Source organism: Sorex araneus, chromosome 1 (genome assembly GCF_027595985.1).
Source record: "Sorex araneus isolate mSorAra2 chromosome 1, mSorAra2.pri, whole genome shotgun sequence".
Taxonomy (NCBI): domain Eukaryota; kingdom Metazoa; phylum Chordata; class Mammalia; order Eulipotyphla; family Soricidae; genus Sorex; species Sorex araneus.
Genome location: NC_073302.1, coordinates 440,323,240 through 440,350,238, shown reverse-complemented (window position 1 = coordinate 440,350,238; position 26,999 = coordinate 440,323,240). Strand labels below are relative to the sequence as shown.

The window sequence follows — 26,999 nt, the reverse complement described above, 5'->3', positions numbered from 1 at the left end:
GGTTGATACAATTTCTATTTTTCCATTGAGGTATGTACTGGGGCCCAGTACATGTTCTATTTTGGAAAATGTTCCGTGTGCACTGGAAAACAATGTGTATTCTTTCTTTTTTGGGTGTAAAGCCCTGTATAGGTCTATTAGGCCTCTCTCTTCCATTTCTTCTTTCAGAGTCAGTGTTTCCTTGCTGAGTTTTGTTCTTGTTGATCTATCCAGAGGTGATAAGGGGGTATTGAAGTCTCCGACTACTATTGTGCTGTTAGTGATGTCCTCTTTGAGGTCTGTAAGGAGTTGTTTTAAGTATTTAGCCTGTCGTTCATTGGGTGCGTATACGTTTAAGAGTGTGATTTCCTCCTGTTGTACATATCCCTTGATGAATAGAAAGTGGCCTTCGCTGTCCCTTCTAATCTTTTTCAACCTGAAATCTATATTGTCTGATACTAGGATGGCCACTCCAGCTTTTTTAAGGGGGTTGTTTGCTTGCAGAATCGTTTTCCATCCTTTGACTTTGAGTCTGTGTTTACTCTGTTAGTTCAGGTGTGTTTCTTGCAAACAGCAGAATGTTGGGTTTAATTTCCGGATCCATTTTGCCACTCTGTGTCTCTTGATAGGTGCATTTAGGCCATTGACATTGAGAGAGATTATTGTGATGGGGTTTTGTGTCATCTTTCTGTGGGGTTAGTTGTTCTTATGGGGTTCCTCCTTAGCTTACAGTAGCCCCTTTAGATCCTCTTTTAAGTTTGGTTTTGAGTCTATGAAGTTCCTGAGCTGTTGTTTATCCGAGAAATAGTGTATGGTTCCTTGAGTTTGAGTGAGAGTTTAGCTGGATAAAATATTCTTGGTGAGGTGTTCATTTCGTTGAATTTTTTCACTATGTCCCACCATTGTCTTCGGGCTCGGAGAGTTTCCTCTGACAGGTCTGCTGTAAATCTGAGGGGTGCTCTTTTGTATGTGATTTCCTTCTTTGACCTTGCTGCTTGTAGAATTGTGTCTCTATCCATAGCATCCGCCATTCTGACTATGATATGACTCAGAGCCTTTTTATTTGGGTCTCTTTTTGCTGGCACTCTTCGGACTCCTTGTATCTGGATGCCTGCCTTCTCCAGCTCTGGGAATTTCTTAGCAATGATGTCTTTGACTGTGTTTTTTTCATTGGGGTTACTTCCCTGTGGTTCTGGTACTCCAATGATTCTTATGCTGTTCCTCTCGAAGTCATCCCCAAGGGCTCTGATTCGCTCTATAGCCATTTTGAGGTCTTTGGCCATTATTTGTTGTTGTCTATAAGCTTTCTGCAGCTCATCTTCCAGGTCGCTGATTCTTTCTTCAGCTGTAGTCATTCTACTGTTGAGGGCATCTAATGAGATTTTTAATTCATCTACCGATTCCTTTATTTGTGTGACTTCCGTTCGTAGATTTGAAATTTCTGCTCTCATTTCTTCCTGCATTTTTTTGGTAGATTGTTCCAGTGATTCATTCATCTCCTCCCTTAATTTATTGGACGTCTGTTCCATAGTTGCTTGGAGTAGGTCGACTCTCCTCCAAATTTCCTCTCTGAATTGTTTATCTGAGAGGTCGTAGATGTGTGTAGCCCCTTTTGAGGTTTCTGGTATCTTTTCTTCTCCCTCTCTTTCTGGAGCTGATTTTCGCTGCTTCTTCATATTGTTATGGAAGTATAGAATTGGAACTTTGTAGTTGTTTATTCCTACTCTCTCTTGCTGAGAGAAGGAGGGGCTCTGGTTGTGCTATTGCTGATGGCAGCTTTGTTCCTATTCTAGAGTTCTTCCTTATACTCAGGCGTTTCTTCCTGGTTGATATAGGGGCTTTAATGAAGACTTAAGGCTAAGTTCTCTTTATAGAGGTTTTACTAAGCTTCTCTTGTTCACTGACAATTTTTCTAAAGTTGAAGAAAGCTAATGGGCTAGTTCGCATAAGTGATTGAGATGGGTTAAAGCGATTTTCAAAGCAAGAAGACTATACCTAATGTGCTAAGGTAGGAAATAATAACCGCTGCTGCAGGAGGCCACGCCCCTTTAGGCCACGCCCCCTGATATACAGGCCACGCCCCAGTTTCTTCCTTGCAGGGGCTCGTGGGACGTGGGGTGGCCGCATGGGAACGGTGTGGGGGGGGCACCCGGGAGGCGTGGCTGGAAGTGGCCTGATTACCTGCAAAACGGCCGGGTTGGACGGAGCCAGATGGGAAGGCTGGGGCTGTGGGATGCGGAAAGGGGCAGCGGCTAAAGGTCCGATGTCTGGGCGGCCGCGTTGAAGTTCACTCTTGCAGAAGTGTTAGTCCAGTGTTTGAATGTGGTATCGTTTTTAACAAGGAATTCTCTTTGCTTAGCTAAAATGCAATCAAGGTTAATGATAACTTTGGACAGACAATACGATCTTTTTCCTTTGGGAACTAATATTCTAACAGCACATCCTACAATATGTTCAAAGGATAAGGAGGACCTGCAAAGGTCACATGTGGCTGAACGCCAGTTACCCTGGCCTGATGTTCTCTTTGTATAGACTGGATGAAAGTTTCCCTTGTGCTTGAGTTGTTAAAGAAAGACCAAAATATATGACTCCCAGGGTTAGAAAGAAGAGTTTGTTTGAATTTGTTCCAGAGAAATTGAAGCACTTGAAATTAAAACATTTGTGATAGGCAAAAGATTGGAATCAACACAGTGGCACCTCCATCAGTTTGAGGGGTTCTCTTCCCACCCTCGACCTCCACCCCTACCCACCCCCAATGACCTGAGGGAATTGGACTCACTGTGTTTCCAAGTCCAGAAGAAGACAAAAAAGGAGGTTCAAGTCTGAAGGCTTGATTCTCCTGGTGGAGCGGAAGACATTGATAGATCACAGCCCCTTTTCTTTCCTGTTGACCTACTTCCTGATCTCCAGGACCAGAGCAAGGTGGAAACTTACAAAACTGCAAAATATGCACACAAGTTTCAATCCTCTCAAGTGTGGCTATTACTTGGGTAATATAGTGGTTATGCCAAATCAGGAGGGTGTGGCAAAGTTAGAAATACTAGTTTGGAGAGTTAGAGTGAGATATTTGATAAACTGGAAAACTTCAGAACCCTCTCCAATTTACAGGACTTGAACAAAACTCCAGATAATATAATCAACAGAATTACAATCTAATGTAAAAAGTATCATTGTTTTTCTAAAAGTTATTAATGTGAAAGCTGTAAATTTTGAAAAATATATTATTATTTTTATTAAAGATAATCAGTACAATTAATCTTTGGCAAAAGAAGTTGAGTTTCAACATACTTGTCCTGACATGAAAGTATAGTAAGATTGAAGTATAGTAAGATTAACCATATCAGCTACCTGTAATACTTATAAGGGAGAAAAGGGTTTTACTACCCTGGTATTAAGAGTATTTGAATCTTTAATCCCAGGTGTTTAACAATGAAAAATTGGGTTAGATGATAATTAATGATTCTCTCTAGAACTTTGTACTAACATTTTTCACGTTTGTAAGAACATTTTCACACTGTCACAAATTTGTTAAAACAGAATTTGCAAAAAAAAATTATTCACATAGCTCCATTTTTCCTTTATTGTCTTATGTCTTCAAGGCAATCAGCAGAATTTAAGACCTGATACAAGGAAGAAATACACAGAAGCAACGTTATGCAGGGTCAGGATGTGATACGGTGGTAAAGCATCTTGTATGGCTTCATTCTCTGGAAAAACAATAAACAAACAAATAAACACACACACATGAACATATACACATACACATCATGTGGTGTGCCAGATGACATGATGGTCTCAAAATCCTTTTTATCCTGAAACCCACATCCTGTCTTTCAAGAAGTAGAACAGATAAAAGTTTCTGTTTCCACTGATGTTGAGATTGGTGTTAAAATATTATATGCCTAAAACTCAACTATCGATAACTTTATAAATCATGGTTATTTAATTAAATTAAATTATCATTAAAAAGCAGTTTCTTTTTCTCCTTTAATTTTCATAATATCTCAAAAAAAAGGATGTGGTGATTAGTCTAAGATTTAATCTGCTTGCATTACAAGCAGAATATATTGGAATATAAAAAAAGCCTATTTTTTTCTTGAAAATACAGCATGGCAATGATTCGCTTTCTACATCACAGGTGCCCTGGCACACCAAGCAGGCAGTGCATCCACAGATTTGTCCATATTTCCCAAGTGTGCACATTTCGCTCTATCTTTGGTTTGTCTGTGGGGAAACACACCAACAGTGTTTGAGAGCTTCTCCTGGCTCAGTGCTCAGGGTTGACTCCCATAAATATGTAAAAAATCAAGTGGGATGGAACATGTCCCTCCCTCGTGCAAAGTAAGTGTTCATCTCTGAGCACTTACCCGGTCCAGAGTTTCGGTTTTATCCCATGGAAAATTGCATCCTTCCTGGAGTTATTGTAACAGTTATGGAAGAACTGAATAGAGAGAAAAAGTAAATATTTCATCTTTGTCTACAATGGTATAATTTACCAAGCTCTTGTAACTAAGAAAACTTAAGAGAAAAAAAATCTCGAGTCTAACTCAGTTTTATGACTATTAAATTGATAGGAGGCCTATATTCCAAAACTATCACTGTCACTGTCACTCCATTGCTCATAGATTTGCTCAAGTGGGCACCAGTAACATCTCCATGTGAGGCTTGTTACTGTTTTTGGCATATCGAATATGCCACGGGTAGCTTGCCAGGCTCTGCCGTGCGGGGGAGATACTTTTGGTAGCTTGCCAGGCTCTCTGAGAGGGGCAGAGGAATTGAGCCCAGGTCAGCCACATGCAAGGCGAACACCCTACCCGCTGTGATATCCCTCCAGCCTGTGATATCCCTGTGATATCCATCATTACACCTTTCCAGTCATTTGAATCCAATTGAAGATGGTGTACTTTCTCAGAAACACATGATAAAATAAACTTATAAATGACAAGAGGCTTAAGAAAGAACAAGGAAAAGGACTGAGGATATCCCTCAAATAGTGGATCACATGCCTAGTATATTCCAGGCCCTCTGTTAGATCCCTGATACCTCATGGACCTTGAGCACTGAAGGTCTGAACTGCTAAGCTCACCATAGGACTGAGTATTAGCAGGAAAGGACCCAGGCACCCACTGATTAAGACTCTTAAAAATGCAAGAATATCTCAGATCAAATATATTATGAGATTTTTTACAGTGCAATTTAAAGAAGAATCTGGTTATTTCTCTGTCATAAACTATTTCAAAATAATAATGAAAACTACACTTAATGACATTGTACCAGGATATATTAGACATCTAGGAATTTTTGATAATTTCCTGAGTGTCTACATTAATATTTACACAAGTGAAAAATAATACAGTATTGTTTGTTACTTAACTATGCTCTCTCATATGACTTAACAAAACTAATCAACCCAGCCCAACCCAATTATTTCAACACCTTCCTTTTTTCATAAATGAAAGACAAATATGAGAAGTTCCAAAGTATCTTTAATTTAGTTTGGATTTAGTTTAGTCTTTATTTAGAATTTAAACTTCGGAAGTTAGTCAAGAATATGAAAAGGCTTTTATTTTATTTTTATAAAGTTGTTCACAATAATTTATTACATTCAGTATTCCAACACCAATCCAACCATCATTACACCTTCCCACCAAAATTATTTTGAAATTTCCTACCACCACAAAACCTTTCCCCAAAGACAGATACTAAATAATTTATTTTGTGTTTCTTGTTATGAGTAATCTTCTAAAATAAATCCAAAAAGATCTTTTTAGAGGAAAGTGTGTAAAGATTATTGTATTTCACCTTGAAGTCACTAAGCCCTTCTATAAGAGATTACTAGCATGTGGTTATTAGCTTTGTGTGCTAAAGTTTTATTGATCGATTGGTTGCCTTCTTCTTTACACCCCATGAAACGGCCTGTGCAACTCTTGGTATATCAGTGGCATAGAGTATGAGATAACATGCAGCTGCATTTGTGGCTGCATGCTCCAGGAATTATAAAATTTTAAGTAGGGGGATACAGCTGGAGTTAAATTTTTAACTGGATGGTGAGTTTGAGATCATCTCTGATGAGTCATCTCTGCAGCTTGTTGCTCTCTTCCAGGATTTATTTGTTAGTCTCTGGATCATGACTGTTAATGAGCTTGTATGGCGCTAGAGTCATGACTGACAGGCTCCTGGAAGAACAGAAAGATGGGAGAGGTCACCCATTCCCGACTGTGCGAGCCTGTAAAATTTTGGTTACAAACCCGCAAACCTGAGATTTTCAGCAGATTCATTTTTATATGTGAGAGGTTCATTCTGAGCCAAGACTATCAAAAGGTTTTAGATATTTGACTTATTCCCATTATGAGACAACACTTAATCACTAATTAATTAAAGTGTCAATGAATTCTGTTTGTTAAAAAGAAAACAGAATCTTAAACTCTTAAACTTTAACAATTAAAAATTATATGATGGACATGTTTCTATTTTGATATATATGGTGCCTTTGCTATCTTAGGTAGGTTAATTAAAGATAAAAAACACTTTTGAGCTTTCTTTTTTAAGGACAAGTGACTTTTTAATTAAGTAGATAAAAGAAAACACAGTTTAATATTAATGCACTTTAATATTAAATCTTATTTTAAAAGCACTTTTAAAACTGAATATACTTTGACATGTTCATTTTTTCAATACACGCCCAGCAATGTTTGGAGTTTATTTCTGTCTCTGTGCTCAGGAATCACTCCTGGTGGGCTCAGGAGAACATGTGGGATTCTGGGGATCAAACCTAGGTCAGCTGCATGCAAGGCAATGGCCTTTCCTGATGTACTATTACTCTGGCCCACACATTAAATTTATTTCCTATATTTTCCCCCACAAATATTCTGTAACTCCTTTTTATACATTAGTTTTTTCTTATACCTTTAAATAACCAGAATCAATCATTCTAGAATAAAATTAATTCTGTCCCTCTACAAAAAAAGTATCTCAGTTCATCATCTATTCTGTTACTGGAAACATACATCAAGTTTGGTCATATATAATATTGCTTCTCTTATTTCTAGTGAGTTTAATTACATGATGTTACTTGGAATTATTTTATTGTTCCTCTACCTTTTTGTGGGTATTGAACCACTGACAGGTTCATCATTGAGATTGATTATAATTCTTAAGTCTTAGGGACCTCAATTTTTGGTGAAAACTGAGACTTGATTATGAATAGTCCGCTAAAGTAACATCATTTAGGTTGGCAAAAGATACAAATATTTTCAGTTCCTCTGTAATAAGCCTAAAGCGAATAATATTAAATTTATTTAATAAATGTTCAGTATGTTACCTTGTTTGGGAATGATCCAATATTTAAGAAATTTTCATCACTTACCTTGATGTAGTAAAATAATAGCTGTTAACAGATACAATGCAAAACAAAAAAAAATGAAAAGAACATGTCTCAGAAATCACCTGAGTAGGGAACCTGTGCTACTGCTTAAAATTTTTGTTTGCCTTTACTATTGAGGGGTTTTACTAATATCAGTTTACTAAAAAATCCTGAGTGCTATGAACCCTTGCAGGATCCATGTATGAAAGTCTGTAATGCAAGTAAACTGTGGTTGAGTTGATAGTTATGTAATCGCTCCATGGTGACTACACAGCTCTACAGAGAGGTAGGAGATGTGAATAGTCAAAGACAACTGACATAATAGAACAATAGGTGCAAGGTGTAAATTATCATTCAATGTTTACAAACCACTTATATCATCAGGGTTTTTTTCTACTTAGGTTTTGCAACCAAATTTTATGAATATAAGAACTCATACTGTCAAATGTTCTCCTTAAATGTTTGTCTAAAAGGGAAGTTCTCTATAATGTTTATAGAATTACTGATTATGTGCTAAACTTTTCCCAAATAGCTACAAATTCCTAGCCAAAAATTCTCTTCCTTCCTTTTCTTTATTTTATTTACATACTCATTAATTTTGGCTCTGGGGGCTAAACCAGGCTGTGCTCAAAGAATACTCCTGGAAGTGCTCGGGGAGCACGTGAGGGGCCAGGGATGAAACCCAGGTTAGCTGAAACACTGTATTATATCTGAATCTGAGGGATCAAAGTTTTCATTAGAAGCACAAAACAAACTATCAGCTGTAGCCAGAAAGATGGGATTCCATTTCTTAAAGTGAGGTCATGGATTTTATCTACTGTGCTGATCATAAAAGTGAATTAACACTTCTTTTAATTATTTCCAATTAGCTGTGTCCTTATTGAAACATACACTGAGAACGGAGAAGAAGCATAATCAAATAGAAGGAAGATATCCCTGAATGGTGAGGTTCATAATGAGGACAACAGATACGATTATTGACACATTAAGGCATATAATGATTGCATCAGCTCCCACATGTGATCAGGATTACACCGAGGGTTGGGTTTATCTGTAACTGATAAAACTTATAACAGGAAAAATATTTAGAAAATACTCCCTTGGGAAACAGACCTGCTTCCATTTTCTTCCTATTCCCTGAATTCCATCTAATCCTGTGCTGTTAACATCAAGTTCCACTGAATGTGCAATGGGGTTGGAGGATCATCCATGCTCAATGCTGAGCTCAGAATGAAATTGGTTGGAGGGAGTGTTCAGAAGAAGTTTCACAAAGAGAAGACCAGACATAGGTAGTGAGGCAAAATCACTTTATTATCTTAGTGATTGGAGGTGCTGGGGGACTTTAGTTGGCAGCCATGGTCTGCTCAATCCAGTCCACGTAGTTGCACACACGGGTATAGACTCTGGGCTTGTTCTTCTGGGCACAACCATAGGCCCAGGACAGGACTCCCTGGAGCTCACCATTGCACACCACGGGGCCACCAGAGTCACCCTGGCAGGAAGAGGGACCCATTAATAAAGAGACACCCTTGCAGGGAGAATGTTCAATGCCCTTAGGCTTAGTCCTGGGACTCCTCCGTCTCCAGGAGGCTTTTACTTGTTTCATACAGAAAGATGATGTGCCACACAGAATAGTTTGTCCTCCCTTCAGGGGACATGCTCGGCATCCCCTTCTGCCACCCGAGACTGGGTCCACACCCTCTCCCAGTGAGTGGGCAATAGACCTGAGCAGGGAAGGGGAAGTACCTGGCAGGAGTCCTTGCCTCCCTCCAGGAAGCCAGCACAGGCCATGTTTTCGGTGACCAGTCCAGGGTAGGAAGCCTCACACTGCTCCTGGCTCAGCAGGGGAGCATCCAGGCACTGCAGCAGTGCAGGGTTGTTGACTGGGGGCAGGAAGAGATGGAAGAGGAAGTGCATGAGGCACTTCCTCTTCCAGGAACTAGCTCTGAGAGCCCAAAAGGACTTGGAAAGATGAGCCACGACAAGGAACAGTGGACCGGTGCTACACAATGAAAAAACACTGGTGACCCCTTGCAAGAGAAGGTCAGGCAAGAGCTGTGTGTCTTGACTTTGGGGTCAGTTCAGTGAGATTCTACACCACATGGGTCCCAGAGAACTGCCTTTACAGGTTTTAAGAAACAGTGTTAAACACTCAGGTACGTTGGCTCTGTAAGACGTGGGGTCAGAGGGAAGCAGGAGAGTAAGGCTGAGAGGACCCCACTCACCTCCGTTGCTCAGGGTGTTGCCCCAGCCAGAGATGAGACACTGGGTGCCAGCGGGGGCACAGGAGCTGGGCAGGGAGACGGCAGCCACGCGGCTGCTGAGGACGGCAGGGGCAGAGAGCTTGATGAGCATGATGTCATTGTCCAGGGTCCAGCTGTTGTAGCGGGGGTGGCGGATGACCTTGACGGCATTGATGAACTGCTCATTGCCTTTCTTGACCTTGATGTTGTGCTCGCCCAGACGCACCTGCATGCGGCTGTGGGAGAGAGCACAGTGAGCTTGTCGTGGCCCCTTCCCGCCTCTGCAGCTCCCTATGCCCGGATTTGTGATGACACTCAAGTAGAAATGGGTGCTGCCAACATGAGTAACCCTAGAAGTTTACTCCTGCACCTGGGAGGTGAAGGGGTACTATGGAAGGTGACCCCTCAGATGGCTTTTCCTTTCCCTGTTCCACCTTACTCCCCACAGTGCACTGCCCAGAGGAGCTGCTGCAGGAGCCAGCCTGCTCCCTTGCCCTCTGCCAAGGTTAAGCCTGACCTTCGCTATGCCCTGTCCTCCATAATTGGTCACTCTGCAGATACAGATTCCGGGGATGGAGCCCAACCTAGCAATACCCCTTCTACCTTCAGAAACACAGTTCTTACTCCTACTAAGTTTGTTCTGTGGAACCTCCCCTTCACAGGATGTGGGGGAGCAACAGTAGTTTATTCACCCTCCACATTCCTGACTATGCAGATGAGTGTGCGGTTCCTTGATCCAGTACAGGTGAGTGTGTGATACGGAATAGATGACTTTGTGACCTAGAACAGGTGGGTGTGTGGTGTTGGTTTGGATTGTGTGAACCAGGGAATGATCCCAATTCTGCCTGCCTATGTGTATCGCCAAGTAGCATAGGGAGACAAACCCAGTTATCAACTCCTTAACCTTAAAAATCTATTATTGCGTTCACACAGAACGCAGCTGCCTAGGCCAGAATATTTGCCACATGCCCTCATTGTGTGGCTGTCAAAGGTTCCTTGTGGTAGCTCTGCCTGCTTTTCCTATAAGCCTCACTTTGCACCCCTGAATTTTATTTTTTATTTTCCCACCCACTGCTCATTTATTGTCACTTGGCCTGTTGTGTTAATCAGCGTAATTTTCTCTCTTCTTCCCCCTCGCCCCCATCTAGAAACGTGCCTACAGTTCAAGACTGCTCCCCCATCCTTGACCCCATCTGTTTTTTCCCTCACCTCAGCCTCCTCTTGTAAGGACCAGCTCTCAGCGGCCCGTGGTGGCTTAGCAGTGGGAAGCATCACTTACGACTTGTAGCAGTGAGCAGCAGACACCACCCACTGGTCGTTGATGAGGGAACCACCGCAGAAGTGGTAGCCAGCGTTCAGGGACACCTGGTAGGGAACGGAGTTCTCCTGGCAGGTGTATCCCCCGACGATCTTGTCATCGTCGTTAGAGGGGAAAGCGACTGAGTGGAGACAGGAGGGGAGAGGCAATGAGTAGGATGTGGGGGCATGCTGAGGCCCTCCCTGTGGCTGGATCGTGCTCATTGGGATTGCTTCCTGGGCACAGAGAGGATAGATAAGCATCTCTCCTCCCCTGCCCAGCATTTCTTTCTGCAATGAGTCCACTTAAGTATGAGGGAGCTTGCCAGCTTTCCAGGTACCCTATAGACTCTGGGTCTAACTGACCCCAAAGTACCAGAACATAGGAAGCACACTTAGCCATCAATGCACAGTTTGATCACTGTGGGAGAGAAGCGTTCTCACCCCTTCATGCTATCTTCCTCCTCATCCCTGACTGTTATGTCTTCTCTTTTAGCCTCAGGTAGTTAAGATGTTTCTTCTAGTTTGAACCCAGGATATAAACAGATTCTTTATTGTTCTTTATAGTATTTTTCAACTCTCTTTTGAAGTCAGGAGACAACCCCTGTTTTTAAGGGGTTGTTTTAAGGACATTGTTTAAAATGTTTTAAAGAACATTTTACATAATTCAGTTGGTACTTGAATGGTAAACCATAAATTTAACTTCACACTGGGGATCTGAGTTCAGCTTAAGGAATGTATGCATAGACAATTCTTCAAGTCTTTCTCTCTGAAGTTTTTTAAAAAAAGACTATGAAATATGAGTTTTTCATCTTCCCTAGTACATCACAAATGAAAAGTGGATATAGTCAACCTGTCCACTGTAGATATTCAAATACTCAGCCTAACTTTAAGAGAGTTTTCATTTCATAATGAAAAGTTTTCTCCCTACCTCTTTCCTGCCCTGTTGAGAATGATCAACCAAACACACCAAATGGTTGGTTAGGATTTTTGGTGGGAAGAGTCAGAATTTAAGAGACTTAAAGTAACCCCAGAAGAGAAGGATAGAGAGAAAACCTAGAGGTCAGGCAGGAGAAGCCGCCAGAACGGTAGAACAGGCATTCTGCCTCTGAAGGAGAAGCAGGTGAAGTCTGGGGCAGTGCTCGAAACTCACCGGCAGCTCCCACGAAGGCGAGAGTCAGCAGAGGATTCATGGTGGCAGAATGGCGGGGAGAGGGTGTCTGGGAGCCTTTATACCTCCCCGGGATGGGGCGCTGCACCTCCCCCTGCCAGCGCCCCTCAACTGTCCCCTTCCCAAGGTCTTGCATCAGCTCTGCTGTATTTGGCGACTCTTGCGATGTGGGGGACCGGGACCCTGGGAAAAGGAGAACTTAGTCATTTCCCCAGACAGGGAGTGCCCACCAAGGTATTGTATTATGAAACAGACATCCCGTACCTAGGGCGAGACCCACAAAGATGACAGGCGTAGCATGTTCCAGTCTGCTGATCCCCCTTACGCAAGTGCCCCGTGAATGCCCCGCGTGATCCACCCGGGCCCCCTCGCAAAAGCCTTGCCCCTCAGCCTATATATTCTGTAAACTTTCCTTCAATAAACGAGACCTTGACAACAGTTCCTTGCTTGGTCTCCCTCTTCTTTCTCACCCTTGCTATTTCATGTAGCACCTCTTCAGACCCTGGAATAACTTGGTCCCGCGGGACGGGACAAGTGGCGCCCTCCTCAGGGACCTGAAGCACGGCCAACTACCGGACGGCACCAGCAACGGAGAAGGCCCCCGAAGGATCAGTGCTGCCCGAGCGACCTTCGAGGTGGGGGACCTAAAAGGTATACCTATTCATATGCCGTCCCATTCAGCATGGGCCATTCATTATTTAAGGACCAGAGCTTTATTAAGGAGCTCAAAAATTCATTCAGGGAAAGAGGAGTACGGGTTAAGAAAAAAGATCTGGTAAAATTTTTTAGTTATATTGATGCTCATTAATATAAAGACGAAACGGTCACTGGCAGAAAGGCTTGAATTCCCTTGTCTTGTGTGTGTGTGTGTGTGTGTGTGTGTGTGTGTATGTGTGAGTGATTGTGCAGTCTTGGACGTCCTCGTCCTTGTACTGAGTCTGTGGCTCCACGACTTGGCATCCTTAAGATCCCTTTAAGGTTACGGAGTCCGATTGGGCTGTCTGCGATTCCACGAGGAACATATGGTCTAGGGTGGTGCTGGTTTAGACACTGGCCGCAAGTCACCTCTCAGGCTGATCCACTATGGCTAAGTTCCTCACCGGCCAGACATGCATCTGAGTGGTTTGTTATGAGTGTCCCTGTCCCCCTCCCCTTCTTGTTCATTTCCGTCGAGTTAGAGAAACAGCCTACCAGTGACCCTTTCCTTTCTGTGTTCTCATTTCTGTCAAGTTGGCAGAAACAGCCTCCCAGTGAAGACAGTCACTGGTGGAAGGTTGAATCCCTTTGTCCTGTGTTTTCATTTCTGTGTCCCCAAGTCTGATAAGAAGATACTAGTTCCCCGCCTCAGAACTAGTCTTGACCATGAAAGAAAAATGCTAGCATCTGACCACCTTAGGTTTCAACAATTTTGAAGAGGTTTTGCCGGCTTATATCAACAAAAGCGCTTTCTTGGCCCATTTTTGATAAGCAGGAGACTGGATGGTCAGGCAGGGAAACGGGGAGCAATATTCCCAATCGGCCGACAGGGCTTAACATTGCCCTGGGGACTGCTCCTTCCTATCTCAGTCTGTCAGTTTTCTACCTGCCGTTTCTGAAGTGTCAGATCGAGAGATCAACTACAGATATGTGCACATGTATGTGTGGTGTTTTTAGTGAACTAATTTTTAGTGAATTTATTGTCTGTCTGTCTGTCTGTCTGTCTGTGGAACACTCGAGTGTTAGAGCTAATTTGAAGCCAGTAATTCTTAAGACCTGGGCAAACAAAATCTAGAGAGATCAGAGTGATATGAAGCCCAGCAATTTAAAAGATCTAGGTATCTTTGGAACTTCTTAGATCAGGTTTAAACAAAGATTTCTAATTAGAATGTGGCGCCTACAACGAAATTGAAAGTTTTAATCTAAATTTCTTATTGGAAGAACATTAATAGTTATTAACAGTTGAAATTCTTTTGAATTCCAGTATCTATACTATCTAGAAAAAGCTACAGAATTAGAGCCAGAAAACTAAAAAGTGAAATAAGAATTCAGAAAGTGCAAGGCTTTATCTTACAAGCCTCAGCCAATTTTAATGAGGAATTTAGCTGGTTTTTAAGCAACAAAAGTACAGAAACCCTCAAAATAAACAAAGTTTTCTTATGTTTCCATAAACTGACAGTCCAAAATTTTTTTCTATGCTATTATCTAAGTTTGGTTAAAATATGTATATGTATGTATATGTGTATGTATATATATATGTATGTGTATGTATGTGTATATATATATATATATATATATACCCAAAGGGCTCTTTCTGTGTTTGAAAGCATGTTTGTATTGTAGAATTGTTAAAGTTAGAAAGCTCATGATTTGAACTAAAGTACAAAAACTACCAAAACTAAGTCAAAGAAGGTTTTACCGTGTTTCACAAAAATTGATGGTCCAAAGGTCTTATGCTATTATACCAATGTATATATTTGTATCTGCACTGCATTAGAATTATTTGACCTAGAGAATCTTGTGAGTTGAAATAATTGTGATCTATGAAAACAAGTTCAAAGAGTAATGCTTCAGTTAAAAGTATTATTTTCTAGAGTTGCAAAATTGGTTGAAAAACTTATTGTACCTGTATTTTATTTGATCTCCAAGACTTCTGATAACTAAAATTTTTAAAACTACTTAGCTTAGGGTTGTAAGGGGTTAATCTCAGATGTCAGCTTGGGAGTTTTTAAAGATTTTCCCTAGATCCACCCATTCCCCTGCACTCCAGGCTGACAAAATCTCTTGGAAATCTGATGAACCCGTCTGGATTGATCAGTGGTCCATGCCCCTAGAAAAGGTCAAGGCAGCCTGTGAGCTGGTGCAGGAGCAATTATGCTTAGGCCACCTTGAACCCTCTACTTCCCCTTGGAATACCCCCATATTCGTAATCAAAAAGAAAAACGGGACTTGGAGGTTGTTGTAAGACCTTAGGAGTGTAAATTAGACCATGCAACCTATGGGTGCGCTACAACCTGGACTCCCAACTCCGGTTGCTATCCCCTCAGGATTTCAAAAAATAATCATAGACATAAAAAATTGCTTTTTCTCCATTCCCCTACACCCCAAGGATTTCAAACGCTTCGTCTTTTCGGTCCCGATTACTAACCATATAGGACCCAACCCTCGCTTTCAGTGGAAGGTCCTCCCGCAAGGCATGGCTAATAGCCCTACTCTTTGCCAGCGCTATGTAGCCCAAACTATTGATCCCTTTAGGGTGCTTTTTCCCTCTGCATATATTATTCATGACATGGATGATTTATTGATTGACGCAGCTTCCACCGCAGAAGTGCAGCAGGTTGTGCAAGAAATAGTTTTAGCCCTTCAAAACCGCGGCATTACTATCACCCCAGACAAAATCCAGACTCAGTATATGTTCCTCTTTTTGGGTTTCCAGCTTGAGCCCTCCCTCATACACCAAAAGAAAATTCAGATCAGACGGTCTTCTCTCACCTCCCTAAATGATTTTCAAAAATTATTAGGGGATATAAATTGGCTTCGACCTTACTTAAAATTAACTACTGGGGAACTTAAACCTTTATTTGACATACTCTGTGGCGACCCAGATCCTACTTCACCTCCGTCCCTCTCTGTAGAGGCTGAGGAAGGCCTGAAACTGGTTGAAACCGCCATTGCACAACAGAGTTGTGGCTATTTTCACCCTTCCAAAGTCCTATACCTCATTATTTTCACATCCCCTTACTCGCCTTCTGGCCTGCTGTGGCAGGAAAAACAACCCCTTATGTGGATTCATATGCCTGCGTCCTTTTCCAAGGTTCTGCCTCCTTATCCTCTGCTAGTGGGACAATTGATCTTCTCTGGACTAAAAACTGCCGTCAGATATTTTGGGCGTGACCCTGACATGATTATCATCCCTTATTCTAAAAAACAAATTGGACGGCTACAGAGCCGTCATGACGACTGGGCAGTATTGTTGTCTAGCTATCAGAGACAGTTTGACAGACACCTGCCCGGGGACAAGCTTTTACAATTTCTTAAGACTACCCCTATTATTATATCCGAAAACACCGTCTCGAGACCCATCCCTGGGGCCCTAACCTTGTTTATTGATGGCTCACAAAATGGGATAGCTGCTTACTTCGTCCATGGTAGGGCATATATCCCATCAAAACTCCCTTTTCCTCTGCTCAGTTAGTGGGATTGTTTGCAGCTCTTAAAGTTTTTCAAATGTTTCCTTTACAAGCATTTAATCTGTTCTCAGACAGCCAGTATGTTGTTAGATCATTAACTGTTTTGGAAACGGTTCCTTCCATTCAACCATCCTCTGCTACTTTCCAGTTGTTTTTTGACATTCAGAAATGCATCCCTTGTCGGTCCCACCCTTTCTTTGTTGGGCACATTCGTGCACACTCTGATTTACCTGGACCTTTGTCACAGGGCAATGATTTGGCAGATAAAGCCACGTGCCTTGTTGCTCTAGCACTAACTCCTGATCCACTCAAGGACGCGCAGGAGGCCCATGCCCTTCATCATTTAAATTCCTCCACATTACGCCAGATGTTTGGCATTACTAGGGAGCAAGCCCGGCTTATAGTTAAAGGCTGCAAGACCTGCCTACCTTTCATGCCCAAACTTCACTATGGCGTCAATCCCAGGGGGCTTTATTCCTGGTGAACTCTGGCAGATGGATGTTACTCATATCCCCACCTTTGGCAAGCTTAAATATGTTCATGTTACTATTGATTCCTTTAGCGGATTCCTTTCCGATTCAGCACTAGCAGGAGAAGCTACAAAACGTGTGATCACCCACGTGCTGTCTACTTTTGCAATAATGGGGCAGCCCAAGATTATTAATACTGATAATGGTCCTGGGTATACAAGCCAAAAATTCAAAGACTTTTGTGCTCGGTTGAGAATTAAACATGTCACTGGCATTCCATACAATCCCCTGGGTCAAGGCATTGTTGAACGTGCCCACCAGACACTCAAAAACACTCTCCTAAAGCTGCAGGCTCAGGAGACATTGTACACCTTCAAGGGCAATTCTCGCCTCTTGCTTTCTCATGCCCTGTTCGTCCTGAATTTCCTTACACTGGATGACGCCGGTCGCCGGTCGCTTGGCGGCCGATGGCCTGTGGCACCCCTCCTCTAAGGATAATTATGCCCAAATACTCTGAAAAGACCCTGCCACCATTCGTGGCACAGCCCTGACCCTGCCCTCAATTGGGGAAAAAGACATGTCTGTGTATATGATAACAAAAATCAGGGCGCTAGATGGCTCCCTGTGAGATTGGTAAAATTATATAACAAACCTCAGGAGTCAAATGACTCCTTGCAAGACTAGTTAAATTATATTATTGAACCAGGGAAAACCACCCCTGAGATAGACTTTTCTGCTCTCTTACAGGAGACATCATGGACCTGCCTCGAATGCTGTTTTTATGGACTTGACTATTTTTTGCCTGGGCGTCGCCAGCTTCCACCTCAGTCTAAGCAGGCGATACTGTCTGTGCCTCCTCTTCCACTGGCACTCAACCCCACTGGCCCGAGCTTAGAGTGGACCTGTGTCAGCTGGCCCTAGGAGCCAGCTGTGACTGGGGCACCCATGAATATTTCTGGCCCGTGGATAGGGCCCCTAACATTTGGGATAATTACAACCACTTACCTGGCTGTTTTAACTATGCTAGGCGAGCAGAACTTACTCACACTGACTTTTATGTGTGTCCAGGCCCCCATCAAGACCGCTCACTCTCACATAAATGTAGCCAGGCCTCTGACTATTTTTGTGCCTCTTGGGGTTGCGAAACCACCGGCACTATGTACTGGAACCCCTCCTCCTCCCGGGACTTCATCACTGTAAAACGCTCCCCAGGCTATAGCCCCTCCCAGGGCAAGCCAAATGCGATTTCAGGCGGATTCCCCGGAACCCCATGTGACCACTGGAGCCCCGCCCGTGGCTGGTGTCACCCCATTGTCATTTCTTTCACAGCCAGTGGCAGACAACATGATTGGCTTAGTTCTCGAGACCTGCAATGGGGACTGCGCCTCTACATGTCCTATAGGGACTATGGTCTGCTTTTTAGTATCCGTCTACTTAAAGAGCTTCCCAGCCTACATAAAGCAGATATCGGGCCTAACCCAGCCCTTCACACCCGTTCCAGAGAACACCCACACCCCTCTCCCCCTCCGGTGTACGCCCTACCAACAGTAGCCGAGCCTACATACTTTCGCCCACACTTCCTGAAGGGAGCCCTTCCTCCTCTGAGCTGAGTCTGGAAATGGTGAATGCATCTGTCGAGGCACTTCTTGCTACCCATTCAGCCCGATATGAGCAATGCTGGGTTTGCTTTTCCCCAAAACCCCCTTTATGAGGGTGTTGCAATCTTTGCTCAGGTCTTATTCACCAATGACTCCGCAACTTGAGATGGGCCCCAGATGAGGACCACGGCCTTACCTTAGGTCAGGTCCACATTGCAGATCTTTGTCTTCTAGGACCCGGAATGCTCCCTCCTTTTGAATTGCAGGACATTTGTAATGTCTCCCAGCGCGTGGACGCCTCTTTCACCTATGTCTCGGCCCCGCCTGAGTCTTACTTTGCCTGCTCTGCTGGCCTCACCACTCATGTCGAGACCAATGCCTTCTTGCGCACCAGAGACTACTGTGTCCTGGTCCACCTGTTTCCCAGGCTCTCCATTCATGACCCTGAGGATTTTCTCAGTTTTTGGGGAAAAAGGGGCAGTCTGACCCCGCCACAAAAGAGAACAACTCACAGCAATAACCCTGGCATTTGTCTTAGGACTAGGCGCTACAGGCGCTGGCACTGGCATTGCCTCCCTAGTTACTTCCAAACAGCAGTACAATCAACTCAGCCAGGTCGTAGACAGAGACATTCAGGAACTGCAGAAAGGGCTGCAAGATCTAAAGGACTCTTTAACTTCCCTCTCTGAAGTAGTCTTACAAAACCGCAGAGGTTTAGATTTGGTTTTTTTACAAGAGGGCGGACTCTGTGTGGCCCTTAAAGAGGAATGCTGTTTTGACGCAGACAAGACAGGTCTAGTACAGGATAGCATTGAAAAAGTCAAAAGGAGTTTGGAAGAAAGAAAAAGGGCTAGAGAAAAACAGGAGTCATGGCATCAAAATTGGTTTTCCACTTCACCCTGGCTGTCCATGTTATTGCCTAGTCTTTTGGGACCCCTCGTGGGTCTCCTGCTACTACTATCCTTTGGCCCTTGGGCCTTTAGTCGCTTAACCTCTTTTATTAAGTCGCAGATCGACTCGGCTACCAGAAGAACTGTTGCTGTTCATTATTATCGCCTTGGACCAATTCTGCCTCCTGAAGAGGGAGTTCCTGACCAAGTCCCAGAGACGGACCGGCTCAACTTCTCCCCCTTAGCTGAGAGATTAAGGTCCCCTTGGTAGAATAGGCTCTGGGCTCATTTCCCAGGGACAGGGCACCCTGACACCCCTTTTCCCACTCTGGGTCAGCTGTGAGGTTAGCCTATGACGGGAAATAGTGTAACGCCAGACCCGAGTAGGAGCAGCAAGGGGTCTCCATGATGGGAGTACTGTGAGGCCTTACCTCTTGAGTCCCCATCATATTTTCACTAAGCGCTTACCCTGTGCAACCTCCCCTTAGCTTCACCTCGGGGGCGGCTGGCAGAAAAAATAACCAAGCGCCACATATAGGAGCACAGTGATGGCAAGAGTAAGAATCCCCTCACATAGCCTAAGACAGAGCCCCTGCCCCCTCGGGTCTGGAGGCACGTTACATAGCCTAAGACACGGCACCTCACCCACCCAGGCGGCTCTCAGTAGCCCTCAATTTTTTTATATATAAAAACACAGGGGGAGATGTGGGGGACCGGGACCCTGGGAAAAGGAGAACTTAGTCATTTCCCCAGACAGGGAGTGCCCACCAAGATATTGTATTATGAAACAGACATCCCGTACCAAGGGCGAGACCCACAAAGATCACAGGTATATCATGTTCCAGTCTGCTGATACCCCTTAAACAATTGCCCCGTGAATGCCCCGGGTGATCCACCCTTGCCCCCTCACAAAAGCCTTGCCCCTCAGCCTATATATTCTGTAAACTTTCCTTCAATAAACGAGACCTTGACAACAGATCCTTGCTTGGTCTCCCTCTTCTTTCTTGCCCTTGCTATTTCAGGTAGCGCCTCTTCAGACCCTGAAATAACTTGTCCCGCGGCGACAAGAACTTTAAATGTCATGGGAACTCACCTCCTGAGGGCAGAGAGCAAGGTACCCCTCAGATAGGAAATAGTAATAAGCAGTGCCCTTATCAGTGATTTGTATTCCCCAATGTCCACAGTAATTAGTGTCCCTGTGTGTACAACAAAGTCAGTGTACCTGGAGGACTCTGAGCAACTCCTCTGTCTTGGACTGGATCTGCTACCCAGTCCCCTAACATTCTCGTCATCTTCCTGACTGTGAGTTTCTTCCCAATGTGGCCATGACGCTGGCCTGGTCTCTTATGGGCCCCGACCCCTCCACCCGACACTCAGCACAGTCCTGTTGCTTTAGATCCCAGAGCCCCTGCCGGTGTTTTCTCTTCTTTATCCTTATCTGTTGCAAATATCAGGCACATCACCACATGTGATGGTTCACCCAGTTGACCTCTAACCCCTCCCATATCATCGTGTCACCCAGGGACTCAGCACATGCTGTGACTCTTGTTTCTCCTCTCAGGGCCTCAGAGCACCCTTCAAAGTTCCAGTCTCCTTAAACTTTTCCCACTACTTCCTCTCGAGTCCTGGAAACTTAGGTGGACCCAGGGATGTTGGAGGCCAACAAGATAGAGTCAGTGGACAATGAAGGCAAACAGAGTTCTGAGCTAAAGAAAGAGACCGAGTAAAACTAATGCCTTGGACTAGCGATCTGCAGTTTCCAGGTAGTGTAGGAAGGGGGTTAGGGCTGGGGAATCTAAGAGACGGACTAATATGACATTCAGGGTTTTTAATTTTGGGATTAGATGAAAGGGTGGGGCGAAGGTTAGGATTGTGGTATAATTGTAGACCAAAAACATAAATGTTTTAATTACTTTAAGTAAATGAACTCAACTTCAAAATATTAAGAACAACTAGAGAGTTAACCTAAAATTTACATGTGTGAATTTCTTTTGGTTTGTTCTATTGGACCACATCTTGTGGTGTTCAGGGCTAATTTTTGGCCCTGTGCTTAGGCATCTCTCTTGGTCTTTCTGGGGTCCATAGGCAGTACCAGATGGAACTTAGTCTCTCAGAACCCAGGTGAGGTGTGTGCAAGAAAAGGAAGTTACGTTATGTAGCATCTCTCTGGACTCACTATATATATATATTTTTGAAGTAAATAGATTTTATTTAGAGGTTTCTGAGGGAAGGAGGAAGGGATAAGTGGGAGAGAGAAGAATAAGAATAACGTGCTGAATACAGAACACGGGCTTCTCCAAGGGTGGAGGAAGCCCCTACACATAACCGAGCTTTAGACACAAAAGTATGAAAGCATGAAAGTACACATCTCAAGAGGGGAGATGCGGGCGACACATGTGCTCAGGCAACACATGTGATCAGCCACTGGGGCGCAAGAAGCACATGGGCTCAGGCAGCCTCAATATGTATATTTCTTAAGCTATTTTCTGATAAGAAGTTTCATACTAATAGAGATAACATGAGCTTACATGAGCCTATTTGATTAATGAACTGAGGTAAAATGAAGTTGGAATTCTCTAAACTTTGAGAAAATAATTGCTTGTATCAATTTTGAAAGTTTTAGGGCTGGAGCGATAGTACAGCAAGTAGGGCGTTTGACTTGCATGCGGCCAACCCGGGTTAGAATCCTCCGTCCCTCTCAGAGAGACTGGCAAGCTACTGTGAGTATCTCACCCACACGGCAGAGCTTGGCAATCTACCCGTGGCCTATTCAATATGCCAAAATCAGTAACAACAAGTCTTACAATGGATATGTTACTGGTGCCCACTTGAGCAAATCGATGAGCAATGGGATGATAGTGATACAGTGATACAGTGAAAGTTTTAGGAAATTCTAATTCATATCAAATTCCCAAGCTATAAAACCTTTAAGAAAGTAGTTGTGATATTATCAACGTGAAGAAAATTATATATACAAAATGCATAACAAGACAAACCTAGATAGAAATTTTCCTATGAATTTATAGCTCAAAAGTGACTTTGTTCCTCTGGAATGTATAAAAAAACATTCCCCATCACTGACATAAAGAGAAATAGCAAAATACTCCCCCTCCTTCCAACACACACACACACACAGAAACACGAGTGTGTAAATTGCTCAAAAGACATAAGAACCTTTGAGATAAATTTCCTTAAGCGGGAGTGCATCAAAATTTTGTAGGAGTATGACTCCACCTGAAGGCTCAACATTTTAGAACAAACATACTTGCTTTTATTCACCCCCCTCTCCCCAAATAGTATTAAGTACCAAATGATGACAGTAGACCAACATAACAACTTAGTGTGTTTGAATACTTTTCTCTGGTTATTTTTCATGACATGGAAGAGAACTACCTAGGCCTACTTTTGAATGAAACTCCTGTTGAATATTGTCTTTGAGTTAAGACTGGATGCATTATTGGTTCCTTCAACTTAAGTCACTTTGCAAAAGTGTTCAAAAGTGTTACCTGGAGACTTAGAGCCCACTTCTATGGGAACCAGTGCCAGACTAAGGTCATTTATGCCCCCATTTAATTGAGCTAGTCCACATAGACCTACCCTAAATTTGTCGTTGTTAACCTGGCTGTTAACAAGCAAGATTTTAGAATGCAGAAGAGAACAGCTGAGTCCTTCTTGTCATTAACCATAGAGTTGTCTTTAATGTCTCAATACCATTGGCCAGCAAACGAAAGAAAAGTTATGGCACTAAATGACATTAAGAAGCATCTGCACTGCAAAAGAAATGATGAATGGAATCAAAAGTTACCCACAGATTGGGGAAAGAAATAACAAAACTTAGAGTAGAAATTAATGACATGGAAACCCAAAAACCCCAAAAGATCAATGAAACCAAGAGCTGGGTCTTTGAGAAAATAAACAAGATTGACAAACGACTAGCAAGACTGACGAGGAAAGAGAGAACCCTAATAAACTGAATCAGAAATGAAAAGGGGGACATCACAAAAGAAATCAAAGAAATTCAAAACATCATCAGAGACTACTTTGAAAGTCTGTATGCCACGAAACAAGAGAACTTAGAAGAAATGGATAAATTCATGGATTCCTATAATCTCACAAAGCTGAACCAAGAAGATTTGGAATACCCGAATAGACCCATTAATATCAAGGAAATTGAAACTGTAATCAAAAGTCTTCCCAAAAACAAAAGCCCAGGTCCAGATAGATTCACTAGCGAATTCTCCCAAACATTTAAAGACGAACTATTGCCAGTTCTTCTCTAGCTTTTCCAGGAAATTGAAGAAACAAAACTCTCCCAAACAGTTTCTATGAGGCACATATCTCCCTAATTCTACAAGCAAACAAAGACGCTACAATATAAGAAAACTACAGGCTGATATCCATGATAAATATGAATGTGAAGATCTTGAACAAAATATTAGCAACTAGAGATCATACACCATGACAAAGTTGGCTTCATCCCCGGGATGCAAGGATGGATTAATATTCAGAGATCAATCAACATAATCCATGATAACAACAAAAGAAAAGATAAAAACCATATGATCATATCAATAGATACAGAGAAAGCATTTGCAAAGATCCAGCACCAGTTTATGATGAAAACTATCATCAAAATTGGTTTTGTACAAATTATCAAATGCTTCCTTTTCAGCAGGTCTGACTTTTGGGGAAGAAACTCCAAACAATGATAGTGATTTTTTCTAAGATGATGTTACTTTGTCCTCTCTCCCTTTGCCACATGGAGCTTTTCCCGGTTTTTCCCAAAATTTAGGCTTACCCCAGTCACACCCATCAAGGTGTTCCCGAATCTCTCCCATCCCTTTGATTGGCTGTAATCACTTCTCTATGCTCTTTTCCCCAAAACAGTTAATCATCTTTCCCCCAAATCTGACTCTGTTAATTTGTAAGGTCAGGCTTTCCTAGAACACAACTTTATAAGTTAATATTTAATATTATAACACTGAATATTGCAAGTTAATATTGTCTTTCTCCTCTCCTTATGCCTTTTGAATAATTTACTTTAAGCAATGCCCTTTTTTTTAGACACAAGAAGACAATATTATGCTTTTGTAACTTGGGACTTAATTGTCTTTGAATATTATTCATTCCAGGGCATCTGATTTCTCCACTTAAGCCTCAGTTGCCCTCAGTTCCTAACACCCCAAAAGCAGGGTTCCAATGAGGGATGGGACGGATCCAGGGCAAGCGGTAAGTTATGTGCTACCCTGGCATCGAGATAGGCCTGGCCAAAGTGCCTAATGCTTAACTCTAAGTTAAGAGCTTGATCATAGACAAATGCTGTCATGATCCAAAAGTCACGACGAGACTAGGACCCTGCTAGGGATAGGAAAGACTGATCTGGCCTGAGCACTGTAGTCTGAGAATGAGATGGCCCCAGGAGAGCAATTCTATAAGCTTTAATGCATATCTTATTGTGTCCACGCAAAGTGATTAATATTATGAATGCTTCTATGTTTGCTGGATGAGGAGAGGAGAAACACACTCATGGGACTCCACCCTTGGTGGATCCTCCTGCTGAAAGAGAATCAGTCCTAGGAGAAGCATCCCCTGAGGGAAAAGAACCTTACCCCTATTGATTGTGACCATGTCTATGTGTATGCCCCAAAGCCCTCATGCTGGGCTAGGGAGATTTAACTAGGCTGTAAGAGTGGATTGGGGGGCCATATCCGGGGGTGAGATCCAGGGAGAGATCCAGACCTGGGAGTGAAGCAGAGAGAGAGAATGAAATTAAATGATCAAGCAATTAGTTTGGCCTTCTTCCTTCCATCGCCTGCCCTTGACCAACAGCCACACACAGCGGTTCCAGAACACCGAACGTGGGCGGTGAGACAGAGTCCCCCGGAGAGCCCGCAAGTGCACATGCCCGTCTGCGTGCCTTAGTTTTTTACAAGTTCTTTGTTGATATATTGAATGTAATCAAAGTAAAGTGAAAGTAAAGTGAAATTTATCATCTACACAGGCTGGGTGGGGGGGTGGGGGGGTGGGGAGGTTGGGGGGGACATATACTGTGATTCCTGGTGGTGGAATATGTGCACTGGTGAAGGGATGGATGTTCGAGCATTGTATAACTGAGACATAAACCTGAAAGCTCTGTAACTTTCCACATGGTGATTCAATTAAAAAAAGAGGGTTTTGAAGGAACTTCCTCAATATAGTCAAAGCCATCTACAACAAACCTATGGCAAACATTACCCTCAATGGGGAAAAACTAAGAGAGTTCCCTCTAAGATCAGAAACAAGACAAGGATGACCACTCTCACCACTTCTGTTCAATATAGTACTGGAAGTACTTGCAATAATGGTTAGGCAAGAAAAATATATTTAGGGCATCCAGATAGGAAAGGAAGACATCAACATCTCACTATTTGCAGATGATATGATACTATATTTAGAGACCCTAAAGCTTCTACCAAGAAACTCCTAGAAACAATAAACTTGTATAGTAAAGTCTCAGGCTATAAAATCAATACCCAAAAGACCATGGCTTTCGTATATGCAAATAATGAGAGAGAAGAAAGTGACATGAAAAATAGCAATACCCATCACAACCATGCCTCGGAAAATCAAGTACCTCGGAATCAGCTTAACTAAGAAGGTAAAGGATCTGTATAAAGAAAATTATAAAACCCTACTTCACAAAATAAAAGAGGACACGAGGAAATGGAGACATATCCCCTGTTCATGGATTGGGAGAATTAACATTGTCAAATAGCAATACTCTCCAAAGCATTATACAGATTCAATGTGATCCTTACAAGGATACCTATGAAATTCTTCAAAGAAATGGATCAAACACTGCTGAAATTCATAGGAACAATAAATGCCCACGAATAGCTAAAGCAATTCAGGGGAAAAGAAGATGGGAGGCATCACCTTCCCCAAACTCAAACTCTACTATACAAAGCGGTAAGAATTAAAACAGCAAGGTACTGGAACAAAGGCAAAGTCACAGACCAATGGAACAGGGATCAATATCCTTACAAACACCCTCAAATATATAATCATCAAATCTTTGATAAAGGAGTAAGAAATGTGAATTGGAGCAAGGAAAACCTCTTTAACAAATGGTGCTGGCAAAACTGGACAGCTACATGCAAAAAAAATATGGGCTTAGACCTCTACCTAACACCATGCAGAAAAGTCAGATCAAAATGGATTAATGACCTCAATATCAGACCAGAATCCATATGGGATATCGAAAACAAGGTCAGCAAAACCCTCCAAGACATTGAAACTGAAACTGAAGTTATCTTTAAAGATGACACTCCACTGACCAAGCAAGTAGTAACAGAGATAAACCAATAGGACTAACTTAAACTGAGAAGCATATGAACCTCAAAGATACAGTGACAGGAATGCAAAGACTATCCACTGAAGGAGAAAGATGTTCACCCAAAACCCACCTGATAAGGGGTTGATATCAACTATTTACAAGGCTCTGGTTGAACTCTACAAGAAGAAAACATCTAACCATCAGAAAATGGGGTGATGAAATGAACAGAAACTTTCTCAAAGAAGAAATCTGAATGGACAAAAGGCAAATAAAAAATTCTCTTTATCACTAATCACCAGGAAGATGCAGATCAAAAAAACAATAAGATATCATCTCACACCACAGAGAATGGCCCACATCCAAAAGTACAAAAGCAACCGTGTTTAGTCAAATGGACCCAGCAATACTAATTCTGGGAATATATCCCAGAGCGGCAAAAAAATGTATAGTAGAAATGACATCTGCACTTGTATGTTCATTGCAGAACTATTTACAATCGCCAGAATTT

The 26,999-nt window shown here is 42.6% G+C and overlaps 1 protein-coding gene and 1 gene segment (V, D, J or C); both read right to left on the bottom strand.

Annotated features, from left to right (window-relative positions):
• Positions 1-26,999, bottom strand: part of LOC101537989 (T cell receptor beta constant 2-like) — a 150,192-nt gene that overhangs the window by 36,112 nt on the left and 87,081 nt on the right.
• On the bottom strand, positions 8,685-12,167 carry LOC101548575 (anionic trypsin-like). Its single transcript, XM_004608211.2, has 5 exons — positions 12,035-12,167; positions 10,865-11,024; positions 9,568-9,821; positions 9,089-9,225; positions 8,685-8,834 (listed from the first exon to the last, which is right to left on the bottom strand). The coding sequence occupies exons 1-5, from the start codon at positions 12,072-12,074 to the stop codon at positions 8,685-8,687; spliced, it is 741 nt and encodes a 246-aa protein (XP_004608268.2). The 5' UTR covers positions 12,075-12,167.